The 17,236-nt window shown below is 38.9% G+C and overlaps 1 protein-coding gene across 5 annotated transcripts in view; it reads left to right on the top strand.

Moving 5' to 3' along the window:
• clip1a (CAP-GLY domain containing linker protein 1a) overlaps nucleotides 1-16,912 on the top strand; it is a 231,074-nt gene extending 214,162 nt beyond the window's left edge. For all 5 annotated transcript variants that reach the window (XM_068055040.1, XM_068055039.1, XM_068055041.1 and 2 more), the window contains 5 exons: nucleotides 1,025-1,142; nucleotides 4,569-4,725; nucleotides 7,268-7,320; nucleotides 15,471-15,598; nucleotides 16,136-16,912. In XM_068055040.1, coding sequence (XP_067911141.1) covers nucleotides 1,025-1,142; nucleotides 4,569-4,725; nucleotides 7,268-7,320; nucleotides 15,471-15,598; nucleotides 16,136-16,364 — 685 coding nt within the window. In that variant the 3' untranslated portion in view covers nucleotides 16,365-16,912. The remainder of the gene's footprint in view (nucleotides 1-1,024; nucleotides 1,143-4,568; nucleotides 4,726-7,267; nucleotides 7,321-15,470; nucleotides 15,599-16,135) is intronic.
• Nucleotides 16,913-17,236: the final 324 nt, after the last annotated feature.

Genomic DNA, 17,236 nt, shown 5'->3' with positions numbered 1-17,236 from the left:
ATATATATTTACCAAATTGAATGAGTGACCTTTGAAGTGTTTCAGAAATGATATACTTAAGCTAATCACAAAAGATTGCATATAGTGGGGGAAGCCAAATTCACTGCCTCACTTGCCAATCTTGTTCAGTTTATCTCTGATCTTTTAAACAATTTTGCACTAGAAATAAATAGAAATGTCTGTCAGGTGGGACCAGGGCCACTTATGACAAGCATTGTGTTCTATTGCTTTAAAACCCAGATTCTCCACTTAATTTTGACTGATAGCATGGAAATCAATTTAGCAGTTTATATTGCCTTCTCCGCTCAAAGAATTGGTTTCATTTCGTTCAGCCTGCTATGTGTCTTAATGGACCTGCTCTTTGCCTACTGGATCTGAATGTTTCCTCGTCCAAGCTGAAATCTCTGCAATCATAATTATTTATAGTCTCTTTGTTTGAAAGTTCAATTCAGTACCAGTTTCAGAGAGGGAACATGCAGATATCAGCAGGATTCACAACATATTTATTTGCATGGCACTGGTAATCGCAGTGAAGCTACGCATGTAACCATTGTTGCTTGGTATCATATGCGTTTAATGGACGAGTTAACCGAGTTAGGATTTTGTGTGTATTTTTGTGTTAAATTAGCATTTTAACTGTAAAATATATACTTTTGTTGAATATTACTGTGCTTTATAAGTAACATGGATACAGTCATTGGTATGCAAAACTATGCATGTTCAGAAAAGTGCAATTTGGTGTCAGTGTGGCCCGAACTACTTTGGAATAGTTTTTATGTCTTACTGCAGTTCTAAAATGTCACAACAAACAGTGAAAATGTAAGTATGAGATTTCCTATTTCTAAAAATAACTACCAAGATATTTTAATGAGTAAAGTCTGCATACTGAATTTTGATAGTGGCTTGATTTGGTTAGTTTTGGACAATTCTATGCTGCTGTATACCAGTGAATGTGAAACTAGAATTTAGCCTTTATAAACATTTGTGGTTTGATAGTTTTCTGACACATTTCATTTTTCTGCAGAGAATCTTTATTAAAGAAAGAGTTTGATGAAGATAAAAAATCCTTACAGAAAGCCATCACTACTACTAGTGCCTTGATCACAGATAGAGACAAAGAACTAGAGAAACTCAGGAACGAGGTAAGCAAATGACAAAAGTTTGGAATATGCAAATATTCCACGAGTAATAATGTTAAAGTGAAAGATACTTGAGTATCACTAAATGTCTGTTGTTTTGCAATTAATCATAAGGATGCTTATTGATCTCTGGTGGCATTGCTCGTGGTTTAAAACACTAGGGTGGTGTGAGGGAGTGCAGTGAAAGCCAGATTAATTTTGTTTAATGCTCTCTATACTCCAGTGAGTGTAAAAGTATTACCTTTTCAAATGATAAATATGATGACTCATTTCAACCTAGTAAGAGTTTATCAGATTTTGTACAGATGAATAGAACTGATTAACCAGCCTTTTACTGTAGATCCATCTGTCTAGACATTGTGTAACTTCACTGCATGTTAAATAACATTAAGAAATGGATTTCGACTAGATACTTTGGATTTGTTTAGAGAATAAAGTGCCTCTTATTACAATAAAAGAGTAATTAAACATTTTTTTAATTTTTATTTTAAAAAACTGTTGTTGACTAAACACTAAGGCCCTAGCTTTCTGACTGTAACATTGATAGGAGCCCACTGAAATTAATAGGTTACCATCAGTGTTCACAATCAGACAACCTAGGTGTAACAATACATGGCATCACATGGGTAAACTGGCTTGTGAGGGAGCTGATTTCAAGTTGGTAGAAATACTTAAGATTCAGCAGTCTCAATCTAGTTCGGTAATGTTATCAGTCTGAAAAAATAGACTTGCATTTCTGTAGCACTTTTCACAACATCAGGACATCCCAAAATGTTTTATAGCCATTTATGTGTAATATTGTATGGTAAGAAACATGTACAGCAAGCTCTCACAAACAGCAATGTGATCAGGATAATCTGTTTTTAGTGATGTTAGTTGAGGGATAAATATTGGCCAGGCCACTGGGAAAAACTCCGCTACTTTTCTTCAAAGTTGAATCTTTTATGTATGCGTGAGAGGGCAGACGGGGTCTCGTTTTAACATTCCATCCGGAAGATAGCACCTCCAACAGTGCAGTATTCCCTCAGTTCTGCACTTGAAGTGTCAGCCTAGATTTTGTGCTCAAGTCCATGGGGTGAGAGTGCAACCACTGAGCCATAGCTGACGCCATGCTCAAAGTTACTGTCCCTCCCCTGTGATATCATCAATACTGTGTGTTTAAATAAAAATATTCAAATAAAGAAAATGAAAGCTACAAATAAGCAAAAATGTATTAATGACTGTAACTGATTTTTCAAAAAGAGCACAAATGTTAAGAGCAGCTCTTCAAATTTATTTTGGAATTTTAATCAAAGTTAATTGATTTTGTCTCCTTATTCACTAGGTTCCTTTCAAAAGCAAGCATTTCTAGGAATTGGGACCATTAATGTGTTAGAATTTGTGTCTACAAAACATTAGAGTCATTGGGCTGGGTTTTCGGCCCCTGGCAGAGCTGGAACCTGAGCTGGGCGGGGCCACAAATATACTCGCCAGCCGGTGTACTGGTTCCCCGGCTCCATTCCACCTCTGGGTAAAGCCTGGCTACCCAACCCGCACCCGACCAAACCCGACTACATGTCGGGGTCGGGTCTGTATTCTGCGTCCAGCATTCAGGCTCGGGTCGGGCTGGACTCTACTGTTTTATTTCATATTGTTTTCGTTTTAATCTATGATTTTTTTCTGTTTCAATAATATGCTTGTTATTGTCACGTCGTGCATTTAAAAAAAAATTAAAGGATAAAAATTAAAGGATAAGGTCAGGTTCGGGTTGGCTGTTGTCGGGTCGGGTTTTAATTTTATACCCGAGCCAGGCTTTACCTCCAGGTCATTTTTGCAGAGGTGGGATCCGGGCCGGCAGGGCTATTTGCCAGCATTCAGCGGGTAGACGATCAGGCTTGTTAAGTACCTCATTAAGTCCAGAAGAGGAGGCTGAGTGGAATTTTCCAGTTAGTCTCCAGATTCCTGCTCCAGCAGGGCACGTTTAGGTGCCCGGAGAGGGGCACCCAGCAGCAGGCTGAGGGGCCACGCTGCAGGCAGGCCTAGGTTTAAAAAGGTTGGAGAAAGGGCGCTTCCATGTTGAAGCGCCCTCTCTCTCTTACTTAACCTTCCATTGCAACCTACTGCTCCTATCAAGCAGGAAGGGCTCTGATTGGCCCTCCAGTTTTGAAAGCCTGTCCACCATCCTTAATGGGACAGGGAACCTGTCTCCATGACAATTAAGGGGGCACCACTATGAAAATCCCAATGAGTGACTGCTTCCCCTTGGGTGGGTTCAGGACCCGGAAACAGTCCCGACAGTTTCCCACCCCGGAAGGAGAATTCAGCCGATTGGGTGTTCTATTCAGTTGAGGTGTACATGGGTTCAAATCCCACCACGGCAGATGGTAAAATTTGAATTCAATTAATAAATCTGGAATTAAAACCTGGTCTAATGGAAACCATTGTCGATTGTTGGAAAAACCCATCTGGTTCACTAATGTCCTTTAGGGAAGGAAATCTACCATCTTTACCTAGTCTGGCCTACATGTGACTCCAGACCCGCAGCAATGTGGTTGACTCTTAAATGCCCTGTGAAATGGCCTAGCAAACCACTCAGTTCAAGGGCAATTATGGATGGGCAATAAATGCTGGCATAGCCAACGACACCACATCTCACGAATGAATTTTTAAAAATCTTTCACAAAAGCATTGATTTGTAACTGAAACCCAATGAAACATTTAAATTGCAAGATTTTCATTAGACATTGTTCTGTTTAAAGGTAGCAAGGCGTAAACATTTGATTATTGTAAACAGTTTATGTCAGAAATGAAGTAAACATTTAAACACTCGTGTAAATGCATTTTAAATGGGTACATGTATGTTTTTTCCCCAATGCAATGATATTTTGGTGACATTTTCAGTGATTTTTCATAAATGAAATACCTTTCCTGAAGAAGGTTATGTGCACATCACTCACATTTAAAGTTGATCCTGTATTTTAGATCATTGTGATGCATTTAATCCGGAGTTCCACACCATAACTACTTCACTTTTCCTGTTGACAGTAGACTAAGTAGTTAAAGCTTGAATGAGTCTATCAGCAATGTATCCTTCCACTAGTGCACACTTCAGTTTTTATTGTGACTCACTAACCCAGTTGAAAGCCAGAAAGTACTGATATTGCCCTAATGCAAATCTGAAAAAATTTTCAAGTCAAAGCTAAATGAATGCGTCAATACCAAAAGCAGCCCTGAACTGTTGATTGGGGACAGTGTCATCAGACTAATGAATTCTGAATTACTTGTAGTTTATTACAGTTTAGTGTCTTGAGATGTAAAACAGTTTGTAAGGCTTCAATTTTATTTTACTGGAAATACTCAAAGTAAGTATTTTTCGTCAGGGAGGTGCTTTGTGGAACACATGCTGTTGTCTATCACATCCAGCTTTGCTTAATATTGTTTGTTTTGCAGGTCACAGTTCTACGAAGTGAGAATGCCATGGCAAAAAAATTGCAGTCAGTAGTCCAGTCGTTGGAATCTGACAAATCAAAGCTTGAACAAAAGGTGCAGAGTTTGGAGAAGAAAATCAATGATAACAGGCAGCCTGACAACATCACATCCCCTTCAGGTAAATGGACATCAATAGAGCATCAATAGTTCTTGAGATTTGCTCCTACCTATTTTAATTAGTACAGTAGTTTAAAGTCTTATGCTGTTAATATTAGCGTGTATTTTAATCAGTGCTACTTTGTATGATTATTGTCAAGGTTACAGTTTGAATGCTTTATTTTTCCACTTTACATTGTAAAGTTCAGATTCCTCTGTATTTGTTTTGTAAATATTTTCTCTGCTACTGTTTCTAATGACCTTTATGAGCCAGGTTCCATCTAATATTCGCCCAAGCTTTTGCCGTTGCTGTTACAGAACTATTAGGAAGTTGAAGTGAGTGGCCTGGGGTGGTTTTCCTTACCTGTGGCATTGAGGTTAAAAAAAATTCCATGTGCAGCGTATCAGAGATGCAAAACCTACCTCAAACCACATCGTAGTATGGTGCATTGACAATTAAAAAGTGCTGTTGTATCATGGTGGTGGGGCAGGGGTGCTGGTGATTTTAACTGCCAATGGGCCTCCAGCAGGAAAACACTGGTTTCAGTTAGTTTCCCACACACAGTTTGAGGCCTCAGCAATTTTAACCATGGGAAGCAGCTGCTGGGCTCCAGAAAATCGTCTGCTCTCAAGCAAGTATGGAAATTGAGATTCTGGAGTGTCTCAATGGAGGTGGGGCCTGGATGGTGGCAGCGAGAGCGCGTGGCAGGGGAGACCTAAACTTTCCTTATGGGGCCCAGTAATATACGTTTTCTCCTCCCAGCCTCATAAAGGAAACTTGAGGGCCTCTTCAGCCAGTTGGAGAGAAAGCTGTGACAGCTTTCCCAAACAGGCAGGTTAAAATCATTATATAAAAACAAGAAATACTGGAAATACTCAGCAGATCTGGCAGCATCTGTGGAGAGAGAAGCAGAGTTAATGTTTCAGGTCAGTGACCCTTCTTCGGAACTAGAACATATTAGAAATGTGAAAGGTTTTAAGCAAGTAAAGCGGGGGTGGGGCAAGAGATAACAAAGGAGAAGGGGTAGATAGGACAAGGTCACAGAGAATAACTGACCAGAAGGTCATGGAGCAACGGCAAACAATATGTTAATGGTGTGTTGAAAGACAAAGCATTAGTACAGATAGGGTGTAATGGACTGAAAACTGAACAGCCACCAGCACAAACATGAAAAAAACAGTGGGTAGGCAACTGAACAAACTAAGATAAAATAAAATAAACACAAAAAAAATAAAGAAAAAAGAAAAAATCACTAAAAATAAAAGTAAAATGGGGACCCATCATGCTCTGAAATTATTGAACTCAACGTTCAGTCCGGCAGGCTGTAGTGTACCTGATCGGTAAATGAGATGCTGTTCCTCGAGCTTGCATTGATGTTCATTGGTTAAAATCATTGTCAGGGCCCAATTATATCATTGGACTCCAATAGCATGTTCTGCCTGCCAGCTTTGGGTAAGCAGCTGAGCTGCCTATCCAGAATTTCCATTAAAATCGGAACTGGAAGGTAAATAATCCAAGGCATTTTAACTGTCCGCGCCCTCCCCCACCCAGTTCCCAACGTCTGGGTAGGGTTAAATTTCCCACCCCATATTTTAAAATAAGCTGAATAGCAAAGAGTTCAAGTTTCCAAAATTCATATCTTCAATTTGTTAAACCTATTTGGTTGTGGCTTTTCGTAAGTTTGATATTAATCAAAATTTGGGGAAAAATGAACAAACAACAATCTAAAATGAGATGTAAGCAAATGTGAGTTACATAAATCATCCATTTCTAACAGTTACAAATGAGTTATATGAAAACTGATAGAAGTTGACCTCTCGAAGCACTCAATTTCTCAGAAGAATAAAGAAAAAAGATTTTGCTTTTAGAATAGCACCTGTCTTGACCTCCAGACATCCCAAAGTAATGAAGAACTTAAATGTTGTAATGTAAGGAAATGCAGTAGAAAGTTTACACAGAGAAAGGTCCAACAAACAGCAATGAGACAAATTACTAGATTTGTTTTAATGTTGGCCAGGACACGGAGAGATTTTCCCTGCCCTCCTCTAAATATTGCCATGGTATCTCTCGCATAATCCTGAGAGTGCAGACAAGGCCTTGGTTTAATGTCTCATCCAGATGACTGCACCTCCAACAATGCAGCACTCCTGCGCTGAAGTGTTAGCCTAAATATGTGTTCAAGGCAGTGGAGTGGGGATTGAACCGTCGATCTTGACTTAAATGCACGGGTGACACTACTAAGCCACGGTTGACACCCACATGAATAAATGATGAAAAGTAGCAAAAAGCACACATAGACTTGATGGGCTGAATGGCCTCCTTCTGTGCTGCATGCTTCTACGGTCAGCCAACAAAAATATAAAGTAATCCCTGATATATGACCAGCAATACAGCTGATGGTGCTTGTCACTTCAAAGTCTCACCTAATGTTTTGAAATATGATTAATTGGCACAATAATTCATAAAAATAAGAACATATTCTCAATGTTCACCCAAACTTGTATATTCCTTGTGGTTTTATGCATATTTATAGTTTTTAAACTTTGTTCTTTTTTATTTATAGGTGAACCAATTATCGAAAAACAAAAAGAAGAAAACGATTCAGCTGAGAGTCAGGTAAGTCTGTCATTTTACAACTTGCTTCACGGCAAAATGATTTTGTTTAAAGGAAAATACTAAGTAAATGTACGAGAGAAAGGGATATATTGAAGCTGTGCTAGTAAAGTTTGAAAATGTGTATTCAACAAATTGATTTAAGTAACACAAACTGGAGGGTTGGCCACGGTAAAAATTAGTATTTTTTTAATTATTATTCCTTTTAATTATCTGCCCTTTTCTGTCATCTCTTGATGACCACTTGATTAACAAAACAGGGGCTCCATTGTATACTCACATTGCCACTGATGGCAGTCCCAAAGTGAGCTGCAAATGAGGTGCTGCGAGGGCTACTGGAGTCATCATACACTACGAGAAAGAATGGCTTTGGTTCATGTCTCTGCTGGCAGCACTGCTTCCATCAGCAACCTAATTGGACAGTAACTTACTAGTGAAAGTGGCCATGTAACGTGGCAGCTAAATTGCTCATGTTTTTGCTTGCTGAAATGCAGGAGCCCCTGAGAACTGGTAAGAAACAGTGAGAATAATAAACTCAGAATGGTAACAAAGAGAAAATGAAAAAGTAACTGGTACCTGACTCACAGAGAGAAAAAAGAGGCTAGCAAAAACCAGGAGCATCACAGAGCATAAAAGCAAAATACTGCAGATGCTGGAAATCTGAAATAAATACAGAAAGTGCTGGAAATGCTCAGCAGGTCAGGCAGCATCTGTGGAGAGAGACGCAGAGTTAACGTTTCAGGTCTGTGACCTTTCATCAGAACTGACAGGTTAGAAAATAATTGTGTTTTAAGCAATTTGGGGGGAGGGGGTGGTTGGTGGGGAAGAGAACAAAAGGGAAGGTGTGTGATAGGGCAGAGGGCAGGAGAGATTAAATAACAAAGCTGTCATGGGACAAAGGCGCAAAGAGTATGTTAATGGTTGTGGTGAAAGACAAAGCATTAGTCCAGAGAGAGTGTTAACGGCAGAATAATGAGCAGTTCTGTCCACATGAAAACAGGCACGTGGTTAAAAAATAAAATAAAATTTTAGAAAAATATTTTTTAAAAAGGCCAGTCTGAAATTGTTGAGCTCAAGGTTGAGTCCGCAAGGCTGTAGAGTGCCTAATCGAAAGATCGAGTGCTGTTCCTCGAGCTTGTGTTGATGTTCCCTGGAATACTGCAGAAGCCCAAGGACAGAAATGTGGGCATGAGAGCTGAGGGCTGTGGTGAAATGGCAAGCAACCGGAAGCTCGGGGTCATGCTTTCGGACTGAGCGAAGGTATTCCACAAAGCGGTCACCCAATCAGCGTTTGGTCTTACCAGTGTAGCGGTGACTGCATTGTGAGCAGTGAATACAGTATACTAAATCGAAGGATGTACAAGTAAATCACTGCTTCACCTGGACGAAGTGTTTGGGGCATTGGATGGTGAGAAGAGAGGAGGTAAATGGGCAGGCATTATACCTCCTTCATTTGCATGGGAAAGTGATGTGGGAAGGGGATGAGGTGTTGGGGGTAATGGAGGAGTGGACCAGGGTGTCGCAAAGGGAACAGTCCCTTCACAATGCTGACATGGGAGGGGAAGGGAAGATGTGTTTGGTAGTGGCATCATGCTGGAGGTGGCAGAAATGGCAGAGGATGATCCTTTGGATGTGGAGGCTGGTGAGGGGGAAAGTGAGGACAAGTGGAACCCTGTCGTGGTTCTGGGAGGGAGGGGAAGGGGTGAGGGCAGAAGTGCAGGCAATAGGTCGGTCACGTTTGAGGGCCCTGTCAACCACAGTGGGGGGGGCGGGGGGGGAATCTTCGGTTGAGGAAAAAGGAAGACATGTCAAAACGCTGTTGTGGAAGGTCGCATCATCAGAACAGATGCATCAGAGATGGAGAAACTGGGAGAATGGGATAGAGTCCTTACTGTAAACCTTTACCAGTTCTGATGAAAGGTCACAGACCTGAAATGTTAACTCTGCTTCTCTCTCCACAGATGCTGCCTGCCCTGCTATTTCCAGTACTTTCTGTCTTTATTTCAGAATCACAGAACATTTCTTCTAGGTGGGCCCCCAAACCTCCTGAATACCAAGCAGACACAAAAACTGTCGAAATACAAAGTATTCGGCAAACAGTGGCAGCAGAAAAAATGCAACCTCAGTCTCGTAGGCCTCAAGCTGCCTGTATATGTTGCCAGGAGAGATCTGCCACTGTTTTCTTAAAAGTAGCTATCCACACTAGCATTCAAAGTTTAAATTAGTTGCTAATTTTATTATTGCTATATGTTTCTGTGCAACTTGAATAATATAGATATGATGCCCTTTGTTAATTAGTCATTTATGTGCAATCAGGTGTCGAACTTTATCGTACTGAAACTAAAAGATGTGCTCAGTATAGATCTGTGAGTGAGTTGTGAATGAGCTGCTTGTATATAAAAAAAGCACTATCCACATATGGGCTAAAACCTATCCCATTTAGTCCCTAATACCTCCACAGAAACAAAAGACTAAATCAGTCTTTCATCTTGTTGCAATGAAATTTACAGTAAAACTAGTTAAACTTCCAAATGGGTCCTTGGGGAACAACCACCCAACAATCTGCATTCAAATTAATCTCTGTGAAGCCTTGCATTATTTGACTCAGGATCAAGGGGCGGCACAGTGGTTAGCACCGCAGCCTCACAGCTCCAGCGACCCGGGTTCAATTCTGGGTACTGTCTGTGTGGAGTTTGCAAGTTCTCCCTGTGTCTGCGTGGGTTTTCTCCGGGTGCTCCGGTTTCCTCCCACATGCCAAAAGACTTGCAGGTTGGTAGGTAAATTGGCCATTATAAGTTGCCCCTAGCATAGGTAAGTGGTAGGGAAATATAGGGACAGGTGGGGATGTGGTAGGAATATGGGATTAGTGTAGGATTAGTATAAATGGGTGGTTGATGGTTGGCACAGACTCGGTGGGCCGAAGGGCCTGTTTCAGTGCTGTATCTCTTTAAAAAAAATTATAATCTTTAATTTCCAGATCAAATAGTCTAATTTTTTTAAATCTTTTTTGAAAGGATTAAGGATCTGGACACGATCTGGTTTCTATTCTTAGGTTTTATCAAATCTGAAAATTGTTCACTTTGGTAATAGCTGTTGATTTTTTTCCATTTTGGGAGTGTGGGAGTTACTTATTTGCTTGTGAGCAGGAAATGTTCTCTTAAAATGATTGAAAACAAAACAGAAAAGTGTACTAGCAGCTTTTCAATGCAGCAAGTACCTTTTTCCATACTTCAAAAACAATTATCAAACATTTTATCGCACAGGTGATCAACAATGTGATCCAATTACAATTGCACAGAAAAGTTAACAAGCTATGTAATGGAGTGCTCAGACATTTTTCCAATGACTGAATTATTCTGTCATTGGTGATTATTACTCAGAGAATTCAATAACATAACTGTATGGAAAGTTTCAAATGCCAAAAAAGTTTATTTGAAAATGTTTTTAAAACTTTGTCATGTTCATCAAACAGATTGTGTTTTTTTTAAAAGAACAAAACTCTGAAAGGCAACTGATTACAATTCTGTGTCTGCTTATTCGGAGAATTTCCTGCTATTATTGCAATAACTTTTAGTTGATAAGGTTGATAGTTAAATAATGTTGCATTGCACTAACTGCTTTCTCCATTTTTCCCCCTCTTGATGCTGCCGATGCTTCTCTCCAAACAGCAAATGGTTTGTTTTTGCTTGCCTTTCTCTTTGTATCTGTTTGTTCTGCATTTCTATCTTTTTGCAAAATCCCTAACTAAGATATTCCTGGTACTTGAATCTTATCAAGCAGTAACAATTACTGTGGGCAGAAATGTGTAGTGAAAGAAAAAAAAAATTAAACATTTACTGTGTCTTGTACAGGATGATCTTAAGTGTTAATCATTGCTATTCTTGAGTCTCAAGATTACAGCATGTTTATCAATTAACCATATCCACAATATGTTAAAAGTATTGATCTTAGCACTCAATTTCTATTTGTCATGCTTTTGCAATTGTACTTTTCCCATAACACTGAATCAAAGTAAAACAGCAAGTCAAAACAAAGTATGAATCAAAAGCAAGAAAATTAGAAAACTGCCAATAAGAAACTACTAAAGGCTTATGAAAATAACCAATCCCAAATAACCAATCAAGAGAAACCACCATTAAAAATGACAGGGAAAAGTGGCAAATCAATCAATAAATATTCAAAAAATTGCATAATGCAAATTAAATTAACAACTTTTTCCACTGAATTGTCTTTTAATGCCTTGATTAAAAAATTGAAGATCTTAACTTCCCCCAAAAGTCTAGGCTTAAATTTAATATAATTGTCAACAAAGATGTGACTGTTAGTTGAATGCAGACACTGCAGTCTCAGAATGTACAGTATGTAAAATTTTCCAGGATGCTTAATTAGCACTTAGTTAGCTCATCCTAAAATTGACTTCTCATTTTTCCAAAAAAAAAGGGAATTGAATTTTAAATATTATCAGGCAATCAGAAAGGCTATTATCATCTATCACCTGTGCTTTGTTTGTTAGAAAATGTGAACATCTTAATAAGTGACAGCTGTGAAACAGAGACATTCATGGACAGGTGTAGTTAGAAACAGAGAGACGCATGACCAGGAACTAAATGCAAAGCTTTGAATTCAGTGTTTGCAAAGATCTCCCAGAAATTTAAAAACTAGTGCTGCCTGATTCAGTACCACTTCCCTGATCCCTACCCACAAATGCTGTCAGTCCTGTGCCCTCCCCTCACTGCTGACTGATACCAGGAATCCACCAATGAGCCAAATTCTCTGTATACTGCCAAACCAAAAACCATCCCCCAGTGCTATCTAACCACAAACACTGCTTACCCAAGCATGAAGTCCCCTCTCCCCAAGACGACTAAATATCAGTTAGCTAATTCCAACTGGTATATTTTAACATACTATCTTCTTGTTGTCACGACCGAGGCAGGAGGAGTGCACTGTCTTTCTCTAGTTCCACCTCTCCACAGGTCACAATATATATTTAAATGTTTACCTAGTTAAAGATACGGTCAATCATATACTCTACATCCCAGAACAAAATTTATCTGTTTGTTATAAAACTAGAATTATCCAGTAATGAAGCAAAGATTTAACACAGATAGAAATATGAACGTTCCCTTTTTAAATACCCAACACACATACATTCCCGCACACAGTTAAAGAAAAAAAAAGAAATTCTCTCTGCAAAGGTTTTTTACAAAAAAAAGACAAAAAAGAATACTTTGGCCAAACACTTGCTAAATCTTGAAGAAAAAGGATGCGATATGTTGTGACCCAATAAATGGTATACAGTCTGGCGTCTGAGTACACATAGACAGGTCACTGGGATCTTTTCTGGAGCAGTTCTTTTCGGGTGGCGTCAAAGTAATCTGGTAGGCTGTCCAGGTGCTTCTCAAGAGAAATGCGACATCGGAGGTTTTAGCTCTCACACATTGGATTTGCAGGGTTTTAACAAAGAGGTAGAGAAAGAGGAGCTGGGTGTTTCTTTTCTGCAGGCAACAAACCCAACTGCCTTCAAAACAGTCCACACCCCAACTGAACCAAAACAATGGGCTGGATTTTACCAGCCTCCCGACGTCAGGGGTCATGGCAGGGGGGCCCAGAAAATACCTCCGGGAGAGGCCTGCCACAGCATTGATGTCGGGAAGGCCCTGCCCCATATTACTGGCAGCAGCGAGGCCTCGTGGTGGTCCCCTTTTGCCGCATGGTAACGGGAACTTCATTTCAATATGGAAATGGGCTTGAATCATTTATTACATTTATTCAATTAAATTTCTAGTGACTGTTCTCTTAAACATGTAAATTAACTGTAAGGGATGGAAGCTCTTTAAAAATGGTGCTGGCGCCTGTGCAGTGGCACCAGATGCCATTGCTGGGGAAGGAGCAGCCACCCCATCCACGTCATCAGGTGTGGGTGTTCCGCCCCTCCATCAAATGAGCCGCGTGCTAAATATTGCGGCTTCGCGGCGCACATCTCGTGTGTGCCGCGCCGTTTTTGAAGCTTGCTGCCAATTCAGCCCAATATCCCAAAAGCGAAACCTCCTGACCGCCATAAATCTTGACATGTCACGTCTCTGTAAACATCTTCCCCAAGTCACAAAAGTTTCTGTTTATTGAGCTTAAGGTGTGTGACATCCCATAAAGGTTTGTTTTCAAACAAGACCACTCCGTGACCCTTGTAAAAAAAAAAATCCATGGAATTTTTCAGTTTTCCCAAATGAACCAATGTCCATAATTCTAAAATACGAGCCCTCAAAAAAAATTTTAAACGAGAAGCACTTTCATAACATTGCATACTTTAAGCTTCAAAAATTATCTGGAAAAAATTAAATTGACCCATTTCCAGTCTCAATAGAATAATTAATGCTTTAGAATTGTGGAATTTGATTCCCAAAGCATCAGGAAAAATTCCAGAATACTTCACAATAAGAATAGATTTTTTAAAAATTCATTAATGGGATGTGGGCGTCACTGGTTAGGCCAGAATTTATTGCCCATTCCTAATTGCCCTTGAGAAGGTGGTGGTGAGCTGCCTTCTTGAACCGCTGCAGTCCATGTGGGGTAGGCACACAGTGCTGTTACGGAGCGAGTTCCAGGATTTTGACCCAGCGACAGTGAAGGAACGGCAATATAGTTCCAAGTCAGGATGGTGTGTGGCTTGGAGGGGAACTTGCAGGTGGTGGTGTTCCCATGTATCAGCTGCCCTTGTCCTTTTAGATGTTATTTAATAACAATAAATCCTTGGACCTGATGATCTGCCATACATGACATAAATATTCCTATTTAGCAGACAACGTATCCTCCAATTCGCCTTTTGCTTTGCACAGGAGATCTTCTCGTGTTATATTAGAAATATATGGACAGTTATCTCTCAGTCCTTGTAGACTATTACTTATCATTGTAGTTCATTTTCCTGATCAGACATCAGCAACATGGAACCAGCTGCCTGTTGCTGTCTGATTTTTACATTGCTCCCAGCAGAACAAGAACAGAACTGCATCCATGATCTTCTCAAAATGTATTCTAATAGATACCAATGTAGGAGTTATATAACTGTCATCTTGATTTGGGATTCAGATGATGCTGATCAGTTATAATTGTATAATATCATTTGATCTCTGGTAACCATCTAATTCCCAATTTAAGAGACTGGATCGAGACATTCTAGTTGCACAAAACAGTGCTGAATGCAAATGTACAAAATGGCCCAGTCACACATACACAAATGTGAAATGGGTCAGATTTGTGTCTGCATGAGTGAGCAGGTCAATGTGTCCATGAGCGATCATCCTGCTTCACACGTTCAGTGTTGTTTTACACATCAAGCACTGGAAAAACATTTTAATTACTTGAAATTACCTGGTGGTCTTCTGTAATACTGGACTGTCCATTCAAACGTGGATGGTGGTCACCTTTCAATGAGAGTTAGAATATCTTTCAGAAACCTTTTTTTTAAATAACTTTATAAAAGCCTGTGTATTTGACCTTATATTAACCACATTAAAGTAAATATTCCCCATGTTTTTAACATAATACAAACATACTACCAAGTTATAAGGAAAATCATTTACAATGATGGTGGTTTATTATTTTACCTTCATTTGATGATGTTTGATGCATGTTTTAAAATCTAGAGTTTAAATTTTGAAATAATTGCATGATTGGATTCACAGCTTTTAGTAACTATTTTGTAAATTATAATTGTGTTTTACATATTTAGTGAATAATTGCACTTTTATTTTGATACTGATTCATTTTCCAGTGTTTATGCAAGTACTGGTCATATTCAGGACACATGTTTTAATTTTCCCTTTGCAGAAAAACTATTTTTATCTTTGTGTAAGTCTGCAAAACACTTATGTCCTGTGTGTCTGTGAATTCAATGTGTCAGAAAGCGTATGAAACCTCTGTTACTATAGTTTGGCTTTCAAACTCCAAATATTCACAAAATGCTTTGGTGTATTAGTGTGCAGGATGTTCTGTAAGTGTTCTCAATTAGCTTGGGCCTGCTTCCTTCTCTAAAATTAAGCCTACATATTTCTATTTTGTTATTGACAGATCAGAGTATGCACTCAGTTTTAAGGATTTATAGAGCAGTGTATTGTTGAAGATTAGTGTTCATGTTTTACTTCTTTGAATCCCAGATTGATTTCCTGAACTCTGTGATAGTGGATTTACAAAGGAAGAATGAAGAACTGAAGGTGAAGCTAGCACAGCTGGCTGCAGCATCCCTTAATGGCAATGTTGCTACAGATGTAAACAATTTTGGCAGGTAAGCTGAAGTATTCGCTAAATATCTTCTGAATTTTGCAGACACAATTTGGAATATGTTAACTGACTGCACTGGGAAATCTGCAATTGAATCTTCAAATGGTGAGTCCTTTATATTAAGCCATTGAGAGAGGATTCAAGGGTAGCTGGTTGTGTGAAACTCTGTTGAACTACCTCACACTTATAAAGCTGGAGAGAAGTCACTTGGTTGTGACTTACCACTCCTAAATGTGCTATTGTACAGAGGATAGGTAGATCCCCTTCAAGGCTTTGCTACCCAACTTCTGTCACACACTCCTTTTGACCAGTTGTCTGTCAATTCATTTGAAGATGTAGCACAAGAAAACCATGGGAAAGAAGGGAAAATAAGTGGCAAACCTTTTAGAACAAAAAGACCAGAAGAGCCTTTCACATTTCCTTCAATCATTTAATGATTCCACCTTCAGAAAAGGGACACAAAAATCTAGTTTGCAGACTTTTCTGAAGAGGGTAGAATTGAGCACCACTGAGATTACCATGCTAAATGTCATCTTTGCAGCTTGGATGAGACGCAAACAAAGAAAAAGCCACCACCTCGTCTCTTCTGTGATATCTGTGATTGCTTTGACCTTCATGATACAGAGGATTGTCCCACACAAGCACAGATGTCTGAATTTCCTCCACATACTTCTTACCACGGCAGTAGAAAAGATGAGCGCCCCTATTGTGACAGCTGTGAGGTTTTTGGGCACTGGACGAACGGCTGCAATGATGATGAAACCTTCTAATGCAATACTGGAATACAGACATGGTCTGCATTGTTTGTTTGTTTGTGTAAATCTGCAAACAGCTTTTTTCTGCTTAACCATTTTTTTTCTCCTGTCTTTTCATTACTCTGTACTGCACACTCATTTGCATTTATTACAGTTTCAATATCAACTAACTTTAAAAAAATAACTTGTACAGAGCAATTATTAAGTTTGGATTAAGATTCAGTGCATAAAAACCTTATAGCATTTGAAAATATCTGCTTCTGAATGTCAGACTTCAGTCTATGTATAAAGAAAATGTGGACAATATATTGTTTTTCATAGTATGTAAAATATATGTGGGAGATTAGGCTTATAAACTTGTATATACCTTGATTTATTTTGCCCAAAAGTAATTTACTCAGAAATCAGCATATGGATATGTTGAATATTTTTCCTTCATTTCTAAGTTTGGGTTTTGAAATGAATGTATAGTAGTACAATTGTCGCAGGGAGAAGAAATATGTAAAGGCAGTATCAACCCAAACACTGTACTGTGTCAACTTTAATAAATTATTATCTTTAAATGTTTTGATTATGTTCACTGGACCTGTATATGGTGTAGTTTGTTTAGTTGAACATCTTCTGTAATTTTAATTAAGTATTTTACATTGGCTTTTGTTTCTTTCTCCATTTTTAATAATTTTATATTTGACTGTCATGTAGTCAAACCAATATCAGGAAAAACCATTATGTAGGAATTGATAAATGCACATTCACATTTACAATGTCTCCTCTAGTGACAAGTGAAATTTTGTTACGTTTCTTGGTTCTCGGTAAATATCTAGGACAGTTATTTCACCAGTTGTATATTTCTAAAACAAACCACGATATTCAATCAGTTATCTTTG

This window comes from Heterodontus francisci, chromosome 23 (assembly GCF_036365525.1).
Source record: "Heterodontus francisci isolate sHetFra1 chromosome 23, sHetFra1.hap1, whole genome shotgun sequence".
NCBI classification, from domain to species: domain Eukaryota; kingdom Metazoa; phylum Chordata; class Chondrichthyes; order Heterodontiformes; family Heterodontidae; genus Heterodontus; species Heterodontus francisci.
Note: the sequence above shows the minus strand (reverse complement) of the source record. Positions and strands in the feature narration are given on the sequence as shown.